Source organism: Temnothorax curvispinosus, unplaced genomic scaffold (assembly GCF_003070985.1).
Source record: "Temnothorax curvispinosus isolate PA1 unplaced genomic scaffold, ASM307098v1 QBEX01009885.1, whole genome shotgun sequence".
Classification (NCBI taxonomy): Eukaryota; Metazoa; Arthropoda; class Insecta; order Hymenoptera; family Formicidae; genus Temnothorax; species Temnothorax curvispinosus.
Genome location: NW_020219665.1, coordinates 861,402 through 876,697, shown reverse-complemented (window position 1 = coordinate 876,697; position 15,296 = coordinate 861,402). Strand labels below are relative to the sequence as shown.

The 15,296-nt window shown below is 42.3% G+C and overlaps 1 protein-coding gene across 24 annotated transcripts in view; it reads left to right on the top strand.

The window, feature by feature from the left end:
• The window catches only part of LOC112459522 (forkhead box protein P1-like), a 288,209-nt gene that overhangs the window by 223,211 nt on the left and 49,702 nt on the right, over window positions 1–15,296 (top strand). Inside the window, exon 1 of one of the 24 annotated variants that reach the window (XM_025023684.1) lies at window positions 8,095–9,074. The exons of the other annotated variants lie outside the window; for them this stretch is intronic. Coding sequence (XP_024879452.1) covers window positions 9,012–9,074 — 63 coding nt within the window. The 5' untranslated portion in view covers window positions 8,095–9,011. Of the gene's footprint in view, window positions 1–8,094; window positions 9,075–15,296 lie in introns of those variants that run through there. 24 annotated transcript variants of the gene reach the window in all.

The following is a 15,296-nucleotide window of genomic DNA, read 5'->3' as shown; positions in this document are numbered from 1 at the left end:
AATAATCATTCAAAATATGAAACATCCGTTAAATAATAAATAAAAGAGCAGATGTGTTTTTTATTTTTATTTAATATATTACGGGAATGTAAATATTATCTATTGAATATTTCAAAAAAGGGACACGTTATAATCTCTTAATTTAAAAAATTTTAGTAAATAAAATTTAAATGTAACAAATAAATATTGATTTATTTTTAATTTCTTATTTTATTGTGAGAGACAAATATTAACGTCAATGGCAGACGGCGATAGGGAGGATATTAAATTAAATTAAATAAATTGAATCGCCAACGATTTTTAATCGCGTATAGAACGGGGAGAGAGAGCGCGCTCGTTGAAACAAGAGAGGCGCACCGTGCTGATACAATTAATTCCCGAAGCTCTTAAATTCCGCGCCGTTCACCGTCAGATGCACGTCGGTGTGCGATCGCGCAACGTTCGTCGTACCGGTAACGTCAACATTTGCCGCCGGTCGAAGGACCAGCGGCGCGATTAATAATTTCGACCGGGCATCCGCCACCGGCGCGGCGGCCTCGGCGCCGCGCTGTCTCCGGACCGCGGGCGGCGCAACAATATTTGCCGCTCTTGCAGCAACATTTTTCCGTGTGCCGCCCGCTTTTATTTTCAATCGGCAGTCGTCAGATCCTGCCTTCATAATGGAACGAGCCGTAAAGCACACGTCTCCGCCCTCCACCTCCGTTCAGCTCTTTACCTCTATCCTCCCCGTCCGTGCGTTCGCGTCCAGGCGGGATCAAATTATCCATTTGAATATATATTGTTTGAACGGGGCATCGAGAGAAACTATTTTGGTCTGCGTGATCCAGAAATGGAAGACGACGGTTGACACAGGCCATTATGAAAACGGTACCTGGCAGATTATACAGCTACAATTTTCCTTTTTTTTTTTTAATTGCGTTAGGCGGTTCTGTATATAAATGACAGCGGGATATATATAACAACATACGCAGAATCGTATAAATTTGCATATCGAGGAGTGGCCCTCGAGCGTAAATCTATGATTGAATTGTCGAAAATCCGCATTAAACGCAGATGAAATATTTATCTCATTTTATTGCGAAATTATTATAGAAATATCTAATATAAGACCAATACAAAAACCAGTCTGACCGCTCATGCGGATAGACCGCTCGAGTCTCAGCTAATGAATACGCACGATATTAATCCTGCAAATAATGAGAAGTCATGCTTGGAAGAGAGAGATTGAAGGCAATATAATAATTACATCAGCATATCGGTAAATAAGAGTCAGCAACCCTCGCCCGTTAACTTCAGTGGTTCGTAGCTGAACACATAGTAACCTGTAAACGCGATGCAGAATTCTCGACGTAATCACTTCCTTCGGGATAGTGATAATAAAAAATATAAGACGGCACTTAAATCCGTTTTACCGCGATGGTAGGAATAAATTAAATTTTAACTTGAAACTCATACAGACGTTATATATTATAGATGTGAAGCGCAGTCCAACAAGGCTCTATAATTAGAAGATCAATTGCTTCTCTTATACCTATAGCCACTAGCTTCCGAATTTAATATATCAGGCGACTCACTTAAATAAAAACAATCGTGCCCACGATACTTCGCGAATGACACGCATGCTGGCTTCGCGATATCTCGAAGGGTAAACGCGACGGAGAGGGGTGCGGTAAAGCCCCTAATTTCTCAGGGTAAAAGTTGCCAGCCGTAAGCATCTCCGCGAGGGGTGACGGGGTTGGAGAGCCGGAGAGCCGTATCAGGGTGAATGGAGAAAGACGCGGTAGTCAATCGACAGGCGAAGTGAGGGTATAGAGGGAGTTTATATTGGGAAAAAAAAGGCGAGACTCGGGCAGAGCAACAGCAGAGCACCAAGCCAGAGAGTGAAACGTTTAAACTTTTTATGAGTTGCTGCGTCGTCGCTCGAGCGAAGAAATTTCAATTTTGCCGCCCACCCTCGTGCGCTACTCTTCGCGCCGCGGAGGAGCCAGCCTTTCGACAGATTCCTTTTTCCTTTAACTCTCCTCCCGCAAGCGGTACCGTCACTTGCTTGAGAATTTTGGCACATCCGGCGGCGATATCCGCGCGGCTAATTTGCCTCGACACCACCTCGCTTCGATTCCCGACATTCCCCGGTCCCTCATTGACTGGCGTATTTGTTTAATGAGGTTTCGAGCTCCAGTCGGAGCACAGAACTTTATAAATTTTTCCAAATAAAAAGGACAGTCTGTATAATTGAGTGAAAACAAAATTAGAAGGAGAGAGAATCTAGTAATGCTTAATTATTTTACGCTCTTTTTTTTCTTATGTTAGAAAAGATATTTTTATATTTGTACGTTAACAAATATTTTTTTTTATCTTTTTTAGTGAAAAAAGTTATCTTTTTTATATATTATGGTGATTTATATGCACTTTACATATTTAGAATCGCTTTCTGGAGATTTTCAAGGTTTTAATAGATTATCGCGTATCAAGCATTAAATGTGTCAAACAGATATTTTATACTAGTCAGAGTTTGGTTATTCTTGCACGCGCATGATTTTACCATACATATTAAATTGCATAAATTATATACTAGAATAATGAATATCTGTATCGTTAATTATCGCATGCGATTGACCTTATCGATCTACTTTTAATGAATATGTTACAGTCATTTTTAAGATTACTAAATATTAACTTGACGTATCTTATTAAATATTGCTCGTTATATATTTCATGATTTAACTATAAAATTTAACTTATAATTTCCCTATAATTATATAACTATATGTTTCGTTAGGTATAATAACGTGAAATTATTCCGTTTATCATTACTTTTTCGCGTTATACACTCGAACGCTACAAACTGTATGGCGAACTGGCCGAAGGCAACGTAAAGCAGTCTCGTAGTTCCCGTCGCCTCATCCTCTCTGCCGGGGTCATAAAAGTCTTGATGAAGACGTCAATGAATATTTATCCTTTCGTTCCGTCGTGGCTCCATCTTGCCTCAACCCCGCCGGTGGTCTGGCGATGTTCCTTTCTTTTAAGACGAGACATTAAGCGAGGTCGATTGGCGAAGTTTCATCAGTATTTAATCCGACGACGCCCTGATGCCGCATGAGTCTGAGATAATCACATGTCTTTAGAAACAGGAACGATGAGATATATTAAAAATTACTTTACAATGAATAATATATTTTATATTATTTTGTATATTATTCGAGGACTTACCAAGCTAAATAATTTATAACGGTAAAAAGTTGCATCAATACTGTTGTGATGCATATAAAATTGTTCTAAATTTACAAGTGAAAAAATTTGATACATGTACTTATAATGCGTATGTCTCATTATAATTGAACTAGCAATTGAAAAAGGAGATAATACATTTATCTGCGATTTTTTGCTTCCAATGGCAAAAAACGTGAATATTAAACAATACGTCGTAGATAAACTCTATCGAGCTTTGATACACGAATTGGAGATACGATGGTGCACAAGAAGGGAAGAGGAGTGTGGATGTTCGAAGGATGTGGCGAGGATGACCACCACGAGGCAGGCGTCAAGACGCTCTACGACGTAGAAGGAGAAAAAGACGCGGAAACGGCGAAAGGCAGCGGCCCAGACAAACGCGGAAAGGCAATGTCAGCATTGCGCAGATCCTCTCGCCGCCACCGCCTACTGCATCCCCCCGTTTTAATATGTTGACGCTCCGTTGGATCGCGGGAGGCAGGGAGAAGGAGAGGGAGAAGACGGGGGACAGAATGGCGAAAAAAAGAAGCCAGGAGGAAGAGAAGTGAAAAGGCAAAAAGAAAAATATCTCTCGGACAGGATCGCCGGTAAGGGGGCGGTCGCGAGGTGTGGAGGCTGCAGTCAGGGGGTGGTGGCGGGCGCCCGCCGCCGGGGTTGGGCATCCCGGGGACGGCACAAACAGCAGCACCAGGCGAAAAGAAAGTTTGCCGTGTAACAACAAAAGACGTTTGTTATTGGCGCAGCATTTGAATTGTCTCTGTGTCGGCGGGCCTCCTTATTGGCCGAGCGTCGGCGACGCGACTCCTGCGCTGGTGGGGGGTTGCAAAGGGTGGTAGCCACCCCCACGGCTTGCCACCCACTCCCCACCGGCCCTCACTTCTTGCCCCCTCCAGCGGCGCCCCTACTTTGTCCTCGAGAGAGAGAGAACGGCTATACACGCGGCTAAGTGTACCGGCTATCTGGACTACGAAGCTACTACCCCCATACCGTTTCCTACCCGTCTCTCGATCGTCCTCCCCGGATAGCGCGGCTGGGCCCTGGGATGACCCTTTCCGAGTACCTACCTTACGTACGCGGACCAACCTCGTATCTGCTCGTAACGACGGAGGAGAAATGCCTCGCAGAATGCAGGCGTGACTCTTATTTAATTTTGCTGCTTGAGCTACCAGCATCCGGCGAGTAGCGTTTGGAATTATGCTGGGGAATGCAAGAACGGTTTAGGAGAGAAGGCTTTAATATCGCTGATAATTAACGAATATGGCTGTAGTATAGCTATGTGTCTCTCATAGGAATTTTAATTGGCATAATTTTATTAAAAGTATAATATTAATTGGATAAGCATAATTTTACATAATAAAAAAATAAAAAGACAGGGTATAAGAGAAAAAAGGAATATGTATATACAACTTTCTCACACGAATGACGTACTTTCTTATCGAAAAATGCAGAATAGAAGATATGGAGAATTACGTAGGTTTCTATTTATTTGTCTAATCAAATTATTATTATTACATTATGAAAGACCTTTAATTCAAATATTAGTGATCATACGCCAAGAAATATGCAAATAACAGATTACAAAAAATGTATTCGCGCGTGCTATAGCTTAGACAGTGCAATGGGAACTCAACAGGGCGCAGACATCCTTCTCGAATCGATTCTTTCGCTTCTCTCATATCCGACTTCGATCACCGGCGCGGCATTATCTAGCTGCGCGATTCATGCGCACAATCTTACCCGACACAGTTTTATATTCGTACCTATCGCGCGCGCTACGACGTATATCAATGGATCGGTTCCGGAATGTTTTAGTAGACCTGTGTGCTGATACCTACCTAGATTATTGTTAGCAACATCTGCTCCTAACGATTATTCTTGGAATTATACTGCAAATTTATGACGCGGGTCGAAGCCCCGTTTTACGAGACGCTTTCGTATCGAAAACTTCCATCTCTCCGCGTAACTTATGACCCCTCGGCTTAACTTATATTGCAATCGCTATACCTGCTATTAATTAACGCAACTTAACGTTTCGCGATGTTATTCCTGTTTTTCAACTCACCGTTTCTTGATACGGTCGATTTGATTTTGCTCGCGACATTCGTCAGAATAATATAACTTAATCAACATACGCAGCAATATATTGAATATATGTATTATAATAAGCGAATTTAATAATATGGCGATTGACGGTGCGCATTTCACGTGAAATAATAAGCACATAGGGAAATTAAGAAACAAATTTTGATGCGTAAACATTAAGTTAATCTAGTAAGTACATCTTGATTATTTCTTGGTCTCAAGTGGCGCGGTACTTGCGGTATCCAATCAATACGGCATTACGCAAAAATATTAATTGAAAATAATATTTAAGTAGAAAAATGTAGATTGAGATCATAATCATTTGCTGCGCGCTCATTTTACTTGTATGCAACGATTAAATAGTGCGTTCATGTTTGATGATTCACCTTTTGAACTCTTGACCGAGCGAACGGAATTCGGCTGGATCAAATGGTATAATCTGTTCGCGGTATCTGTATTAAGAGCCAATGAATGACATAAATCAGTATTTGTTGCCCATGGACAATGAGTAATCATTGACAGATAATATCAGACGTGTCCACTTGATATAATCGAATTAAATTTGAATTTGGTTACGTTATCATGAAGCACTACTACTATGATTAATCGATGAAAATTGTAATTTTAGATACCGCATTTGATCTCACTGTTAAGGGTTTATATTCGCTGATTAGACATGCTGCGATATTAATTATAGCGTCACGCAGGTTGATAGTAGAAATAAATTTCGTGATGAATGCGACACGGTTTGATAAAAATTTGCATAAAAGTAAATTGCGGTTGATTGAAAGCAGCGGTAAGTACCGTCTCGTTTATGCCTGATGCAATTTGAAATACGTGAAAAACACAAATTAAAAGGGAGCATCGCGTGTGATCGAGTTATACAAGAAAATGGAAATTTAAATGCAATGGATTACGTTTAACACGTCTCCAATATTGTACATTGTCTTTCAACTATTGATTTTTTTGATTAATATACTTAATTAATTCCTATTTAACAAAAAGTGAGACAGTGAGAGGCAGTAATAAGTAATTTTGAATTACAATAGGTTTGTGAGAAATGAAAGCTTTTCCTTGCTTTACAACTACACACATATTACATTTTTTTATTATTTTTTTGTTTAATTTCAAATTATATTTAACGGAGCTTTAATATATGTATAGATTAAATTAAAAGGTATTTATTGAAGATTAACAACTTATTTATTAATAAATATTAGGTATTTATATTAAATATTAATAAAAATAACGTCACATTCATTTTCTTAATTGTTATGTGATAATTGATTCCATGTAGGCTGGAGATTATTGAGTTAAAGTGAAGTGTCTGGCAAACGTACATATAAAAACGTTAGCCGATATATGCTGGAAAAGTTGCTGCTGATTCTTCGAACATTTTATAACGTAAAGGTCCTCTCTGACATTCATTATATTGAAAAATAATCTTCAACTTGCGCTCCAATGTTTTGAGAGAAAATTTCTTTTGATGAAATTACAGACAAACTCTCTTGAAACAACTGAATTGTTCAATACAACATATACATATACAATACATATACAATAGCAAACGAGCAACAAACTGGTATACAAGCTAGAGTATTCATTTTCAGTGTTTAAATACATTTCCAAATATCATTATCTCGACGATGAAAGAGAGTAGCTATAATATCGTCCTAAGAAAAGTATCATCATATGAAGAATCAGATTTGTGTCCGATTATGGCTGCGGTCCACTTGACGCTACAAATTCTTTGGAGCGTTCTTTTTCTCCTTCTTTCTTCATTGAAAGAAAAGAGAAGAGGAATGCTTCGAAGCACTTGTAGCGTCAAGTGGACCGCAGCCTATAAGTATCACGCATGTACAGAAGTTTTCTTGTACATTTTCGAATGCAAAGTCTAACATAATTCTTCGTCGGACAGTGCCGTCAGTAGGTAGTCGAACGACGGAGTATACGCGTGCACGACCGTCCGTCCGTTCCATCCTCTCCGTCGGCGCTCGCCCACCTGCATCGCTGGGAGAATGCGTCTAGAGCCACCCCAGGCTGCCGGCCCTCGCATCCCTTTCGAGAGAGAGGCGTGCGCCGCCTCCGACCCCCACTACGACGTCCGCCCCTATATCGTATCCCTCTCGCGCCCTCTCCTCCTGTTACTGCCGCCGTCGCATAAAAGCGTTGGATGCGGGGTGAGATGCCCCTAAAAGCTTGCACCACGCGCGAGGCGAGAAAGAGAGAGAGAGAGAGAGAGAGAGAGAGAGAAAGAGAAAGAGAGAGAGAGAGAGAGAGAGAGAGAGAGAGAGAGAGAGATAGCCGGGAGTGTGGAAAAAGACGAGGTGAGAGAGGGAGAGAGAGACGCAGTGACAAAACGATGAGAAAGCAGCATCGAGACAAATAACGGCGCACGAAGCAACCGCGCGATCGCTGGAGAACGCTGGGAAGAGAGAAAGAGAAAGAAGAGCTTACAACTTGCTGCCTCTCGGGCGCCTCTGGAGGGGAGAAAGTCCCCCCGCGCGTCCCCTATAGCCGCCCCTACTTTCCTTACCTCCCTACCTTCTCTTGCCCCGACGCGACGCCGGCACCCCCTCTCTCGGGTTTTCTCTCGCTTACGCTCTTTCTCTCGCTCCCCGTGTGTATGGTTAAATATTGCATTATTGTTTTAACGGCAGGGAGGAAAACAGCGCAGCCGGTCGTGCCCGCCCGCAGAGTTGCGCGCATCCGTGCCGCGTGTACACTCCTGTCGCGTCCTCGGCCGACTGCTTGCCTCGTCGCGTCGCGTGCAAGCAAGTCATCTTCGTTATCCTCGTCGTCGTCCGTCATCGTTGTCGATGAACGCGCGTCGAAGCCGGTAGTCGTTCATCCCCTGTTTATCACCTTTTGTCCTACGTCCTATACGGCTATCGTCGAGGCATTTCTTCATTCTTGAACGTAGCAACGTCCAATGATCCGGTCAGCATTCCGCGACACGCTCCGCGTGTCTTTCTCCTCCTCCTCCCTCTGCCTTGCATCCCCGCCACCGCCCGTATCGCGGCGACCACCCCTATACCGCCGAGAATGACTACGGAGCCACGTCGCGACCCAGTTGTGTTTCGCGTGCTTTCGCGTGTCTGGCTGTTTAGCGGACAAGCCTCCGCTCGGAACGGGTTGCAGCGACAGCGACAGCGGTAGTGGCAACAGCAGCAGCAGCATCAGCGGCAGCAGGAGCAGCAGCAGCAGCAGCGACCGCTAGAGATTCGCGCGCACCCTCCACCCCCGCACAACGTACAAATCCACCCAACCCGCGGCCACAACCACCGCCTTATCCCGCGCTTTCTCCGCCAGCCAGCCGACGTAGCTGCGCAAGGCCATTCTCGGGGGTGCCACCCCCCGGCTCCTTCCCCTCCCGCTCCCCCACCTCTCTCCTTTTGTACACCAATCCCTTCCCTCTCTCTTTTTCCTGTGTGTATGCATCTTCTCTCTTTCTCTCTCTTTTTCTCTTTCTCTCTCTCTCTCTCTGTCTCTCCCTTTTTCTCTCTGTCACCGTATACCCCGCGTTTACCACCCATACACCCCTATACCTGGCATCTCAACAACAAGTACTCGCTACCCGGTAGCATCCGACACAACACAGCAAGTCGCCCTACCACCGCCTTCGAGGCCACCCTCGGAGGCCTGCCTGGGGTGCCTCGCAGCGTCGTGGCAAACACGGTATCGCCTACTGAGCGTGGATGTCTCGAGACAACCGGCAGATATACCGCGGAACACTGCCAGCGCCTTCTGACACCTTTGGGGTATGTTTCTCCCTCTCTTTCTCTCTCTCTCTCTCTCTCTCTCTCTCTCTCACACACACACACACACTCTCTCTCTCACTCTCACTCTCTTTCTCTCTCTTCCATCCTTGTGAGCATACACGGACACATTGGGCACGTGTGTCCGTGTGTTTGGACTGTCTCTCTCTCGCTCTCTCTTTCCCTCGCACACTCGCGCTTGCTCTCTCGGTCGCCTCCAGTACGTCCATCTCTCTCTTTCGCTCAAGTTCGTTTTGAGGCGACCTGTCGATCTGCTCCTCTCTGTCTAACGGTTCACCAAGATCGCGCAACGACGATTGTCCTCCTCCTCGGTCGTGTTGTGAACACGCGGGAAAGGGAAAGAGAGATAGAGAAAGCGAACGCGCAACGAACTTTTCTGACAGTGAATGGAGTGGATTCGAGCGATTACCTTTTACGTATCGATGCCGCGCATGGATCCCCAAGATCCACGGGAATGACATATGGCGGGGAAATACGAGATCGGTGGTCGAGGCTATCAGTGATTGATCAGTGTGTACGTTCGCGGATATGCGGATATACCTGCCACGGCGGTCTCGTCGCTGATGCAACAGGATGCAATAATTGTCAAGTGCAACGCAAGTGGAATAGTGATTTAGTTCTCAAAAATGCGAAAGCTGACAGTGTAACGATGTGCGTTTATCGAGGGAAACACATTTTTTCTTTTAAATTATAACATTAAGAATATTATGCTCAAGATGCTAATAATAATGATAATGATATTTAAATATAAACATATCATAAATAAGTTCGATTGCAAAATGGCATAATTGTCAGTTTCGTGTGTTGTGCAGCTGTTGACGAGTTGCATAGCGGAATCTGACCAATCAATTTTCACATTTGAATAAAAATTGCGTAAAATGTATGTCGCGTTGAAGTGAAATCTTTATCACCGATACATTGGGATTTATTCGTTCCAGATATTTTTATACGAGGTTATAAGTTCGCTGGAGTTACGTGTTAAACTACGAATCAAGATATCGCGATTAAACGTATTGTAGTAAATGTAATAAAGTGAAGCAAAAACGTTCGAATGATATCAGTCCAGCGCGCGACTACGTCGGCTTAAAGTCGCGAAGTGCTATCAGGACGTCGTGTCAATTTGTAGCAACACAGGCGAAGCGAGGCAATCAAACAGGTGTGTAAGCGTAAACTCGCCGAAATGTGGCCGATCGATACCGACGGCCACTTACAACTTGGGAATTCTTGACAAGCATTTAAAACAAGCGGCTTAATTTTCGCGATGGCGACACGATGTAAAGTAAGCAACCGATAATGCGTCCCGCGCGCTCCGCGAACTTAAACACGACGTGACTTAACGAGCAATATTTGTAATCGCGACCCACCCTCGGCGACGCTGTTACGCCGTCTTTTTTGTAACGTCTTAGGATGTTACTATTCTTGAAACACGGAAAATATACTCCGAATATAACTAGAAAGATGTCCTAAATGTTGTATACTCCGTAATGTGCAATGAGAGAAGTATTTTGTTATTTTCTTGAATTTAGGCAAATATTACGCTAATATTCAGACGTATCTATTTTTAGACATTAATTTTGTCTTTTATCTTACGTAACTACTTTGTAACGACATCATTTAGATAGGCGCGTTCTTATCCTTATCTGGCAGTTAGGCGACCAGACGTTTATTTTCTAATAATTATCGCGAGGTCCGAGTTAACAAGTGATAATGCCGAATTCGGCACTAATATGTCAAATTACATCTTTGCTCCCCCGTGCACAAGCCGTGGTTCGTTATTATTTCATAAAAAGCGCCGTCAATTATGTCAGCAACCCGATGCCATTATTTCCAGCGCGAAAAATTAATTTCCTCTAAGTGCATCCATTTAATCGACGAAAGTATTGTTCCGCTTTATCTTGTTTCACGTTCGCGGAGCCGCGTGTACACGTTGACAAAGGGGGAACGCAGTGTTTACGCTTTATCGTCGGCCAAGCTGTTTTCTTTATCGATCGCGATTGTTATCAGGTCATCTTGCAAGCCATCGCCATGCAATTGCATCTACTGAAACGCTGAATGCGCCTATTCTACGTAAAAGTTTTTTTCAAGTCGGTAAGAAACATCGCGTACAAAGAGGTTTCTAAATGACGTACATTTTCTATACTTTGAACAAAATTGCAAAAATGTTGAAGCAAGTCAAATGTAACATTTTTCTCGCGGCTATATGATTATTTTATTTTTTGTACCGCTTTTAACATTAACTATTGCTAATTTTTAGAAGTCTTAAAAATAATTGCGATATAATACTGGATTTATGAGAATGAGTGTAATTGAAGTTATCTAGAACGGAGTAAAATTACGATAAATCCGGAAGTATTTATGATTAATTGCAAAATTTAGAGGAAAAAATATGATAAGTTGTTAAAAGAATATTTAAACGAGAAAATTGCTATTAAATGGAATATCCGAATCATTCAGATTTTTAAAGACGATGATCGAGTAGAGCGAGCGAAACGTAATATCAGCGTCAGACGCGCGAGAGATCGTCGAATAATAATAAATCAGAGAAGTTATCAACATCTGTCTCTCTTCGTCATCATTCTTCTTTGTAGCAAGTAAGCGCACGATGACTGATATATGTTCCGTTCTCATACAACTTGGCACAAATCTACTAGGTCTAGACCCATGAATAAAAAATGAGAGGTGTGGAGTGAAGAGCGTGTTATTCTCTTTTGACGTGTTGTGAACAGCTGCTGAAATCGTTTGGATCAATTTTTGCATTCATACGCCGGCATCAGGATTGCAGACGCTATTAACGACAGTCGCATATTTCGTAGAAAGTACGTGTTTCACATTTCAGCGAGCAATAAACTGGGATACGGTATAAAATATAAGTCTAGAATGTGACCTTTTGCATTCTATATGCCAGCGCGTTAGTATGCACGTTGGAAGCTAAAAATAAAATGCATTCTATGAAATATTCTGTCATCGTTTTCGTCTCATTATGATTAGTATTATTATTATTATTATCGACGTCGTTATTATCATCGTTGAAAATAAAACTCTTACAATGAATTATGAATAGAAACATGTGTTCTTATGCTTTGCTCTTTGCATTAGATAAATAACAAAATGTCTTATCATAATTTGTAATTGTCTATGTTTTATTTTATCTATGTTGTCTTTTGATTTTGAACTATATCTCGTCAAATTTAACGTTGCAAAAACTTAAACGAGAATTTTTTATCGAATTGGATACATTTAGTTTTTTGCGAACTAACATATTATATATTTTAATTTATTCTCTATTTATGGATTATTTCTAAATTTAATTGCTTATATTAAATACATATTAATAAAATGTACAAATGCGATCAATAATGTCAATCGCACAAATATGTTAATCAAATTTCAGATTATTACAAAAATTGTCATTACTTTCCGAACCGTCTGGCGTCAGAAAGATTTGCTTTCGTTGCCGACACGAGCAACGTGAGGAAATACGTGTTGTCATGTCGGGCGCGTGGCACGCACTGGGTAGTCGCAGTAGTCGCACGCATCGTTGTGTCGGGTAGTGTAGTGTATCGTCGGGCGCCGACGCTTCATCCCCTTTCACTCCACCCCACGCTCTTTCACCCACAACCCGTCCTATCCCTCCCCGAAACCGCGAAACCTCGAAACTCCACGCTCGAAAAGCTGTAAGCCACTACCTGCTCGACAGTCGCGTGGCTACCGCGCCACCGTGCGCACGAAAGCGCCGTGAAACATCGGCCGCCATGGGCTCAAACCGCGAGAACGAAGCCGAGAGAGCGTTCCCTTTCTCACGAAAGCAATCGCGGTTCGCGATTAGCACTGCGCAAAACGCAATGCCCCGCGGCCGCGAACCGCAGAATGCCGATCGCACGCGTGCCGCATGCCACCGTTCCTTCCGCGGTCCTCATCATGCCGGAATGCAATCGATTTTTAGATATTTGTACTCTCCTTTAGCTCCTTCTAGCTCCTTCGATTATACGAATTCTGTATTAATTGATTAAATATATATTTTTGTATTAATTGTTTTTTAAAGTATAAGCATACTGTTTTTTTAATTAATGAATTGTAAGTTTTGATAAAGGATGTTTTAAATTCTAAAGAAAATATATCGTATGTGTGTGTAGAACAAGTGTAAAACAAAAGAAAATATTCCAGAATTGTTTTCTTTGAAACTGAAAAAATCGTTTTTCTAATACTCAGTTATTTTACTAATTTAACTATTAACTAATTTAACTATTTTACTAATTTTACTATTTTTATTAATTTAATTATTTATATTTTGCAAGTTCGACAATTAAAAGTAATTTATTCAATATTATAAAGCTACGTTATGAAGTTAAAGATATTCTTCCGTGATAAATGCGTGATAAATTTGCCACACTTCCGCTGTCTATTATCTTATAAGAATAAATGTCTTCTTAAGAGAGCAAAAAATTTCCGTGAAAATAAAAATTCCGAAGAAACAATTCCACCTCAATTTTCATTAGTTACATCTTCACTTTGCATATATTATAAAGCATCGTGGACAGCAATCGCGCATTTATTCGACATTGATGTGACATATGAATATTAAAACATAAAGTATCGCCTCTAAATTTTCATCGGCGTGGAAACTGCCGTTTCTGAATAATGTACGGTCCTATTAAAATCTAATTGCATTACAGTTCGCTGTACGGTGCGTCATTTTCGTACAAACCGGGATTATCAAACCGGCTAAAGTTCTATATGACACACGTGTCTCAATTACTTCGTTATTAATTTAAACATTAATGCTTCGATTTTAATTTATATTTAGAGAATGCTATCGCGCTTGCGCGGTTTCGAGGAGGACATTCCTCGCAAAAAACTAATATTAGCGTGACGATATAAATTTTTATATTTGCTATATACACGCGGGGTGCACGAAAATTTTACGAATTCTGCATTTTTTTTAAGGATCCTCCCTTCGCCCGAGCCGGGTCGTTCCGCAAAATTTTCCTATAAAATTGAAAGACAGAGAAAAAAAAGTGTAGGGTATAATATAGAAATCTCATACAAACCGTTATCTTCCGCGGGCGGCGGAAAATATGCGGCCACTCGCGTAAACCGTATACCTTTCAGAATTGTTCGTGAAATATTACTACATCGAGCCGAGCATGTGGAATTTACACAAGCAAATTACACTTCGGTATATGAAAGCGGTAATTATAAATCGGCCACTGAAAGCAGGAAATTTATGGGAAGGGCTACGACGGGCTGAGGGCTGAGAAAACGCCGAATGGCGAAACGGCTGCGCGATTACAAAGTGGCCAGGAATATCATAATTATAAATTAACAAGTTATACAGCTCCCACGTTAAAAGACACGGCGTGGCGCAATAGGAAGGAACATAATTAAAAATGTGCCAAGCTTACGTTGTGGGGGCGCGAAAAACCGAGGGTGCATCGAAAATTATTATCTTCGGCGGAGAAGCTATCAACGAGTAACACTTTCGCGCGGTTCAATAGGAATTTCAATTCAATATTTGATGCTGTTTTTACTTTATACGCGCGAATTAATGTACCCGCGTTAATTTTACCGACCGTATATGTATAATTGCACATTTGAACTCGCCGTGACTTGTTTACGCTTTAAGCACCAGATATTACTTTCTGTATTTTTTTTTTTCACGCGTTTGCAGTATTCCACGCTTGCGAGAGAGACATCGCTAAAAGAGGCGCGAGCGCATCGATTCTCGAGAACTATATATCGTCGTCTAAATCCACGGAAGGATTTCGTCTGACGGCCGGCTGCTACTGTCACTTCTCCCGCTCGCGCTATGCTATGCGTCTCTCGCAGGCTATTTGTTTCGACGCATCGTGTATTGACTCTGTTGAGTAGCGACTCGGTAGGCGTCGCGGGCGATAATATATCGACAGCCCCGGGTGATATATGCCCCGACGGAGTGAAGCGGCTGCCGGGCCGCACAGAAGAAAGACTTGTCTCATAAAGTATAGGGCGATTTGTCACGGCAGTTTGTGATGCGACCGGGAGAGAATAATCCTCTGGATATCATCTAGCGCGCGACCACCCCACCTCGTGGGGGCCACTACGGTGATTCTCTACCCTGCGAGCTTTCTCGTCCCCTCTTTCGTTCTGAGAGCGGATTACGTCCGACCCCGCGTTCTTCGTTAGGGGCGCGAGCGCGCTCGCCCACGCTCCCGCATCGCGATTAAT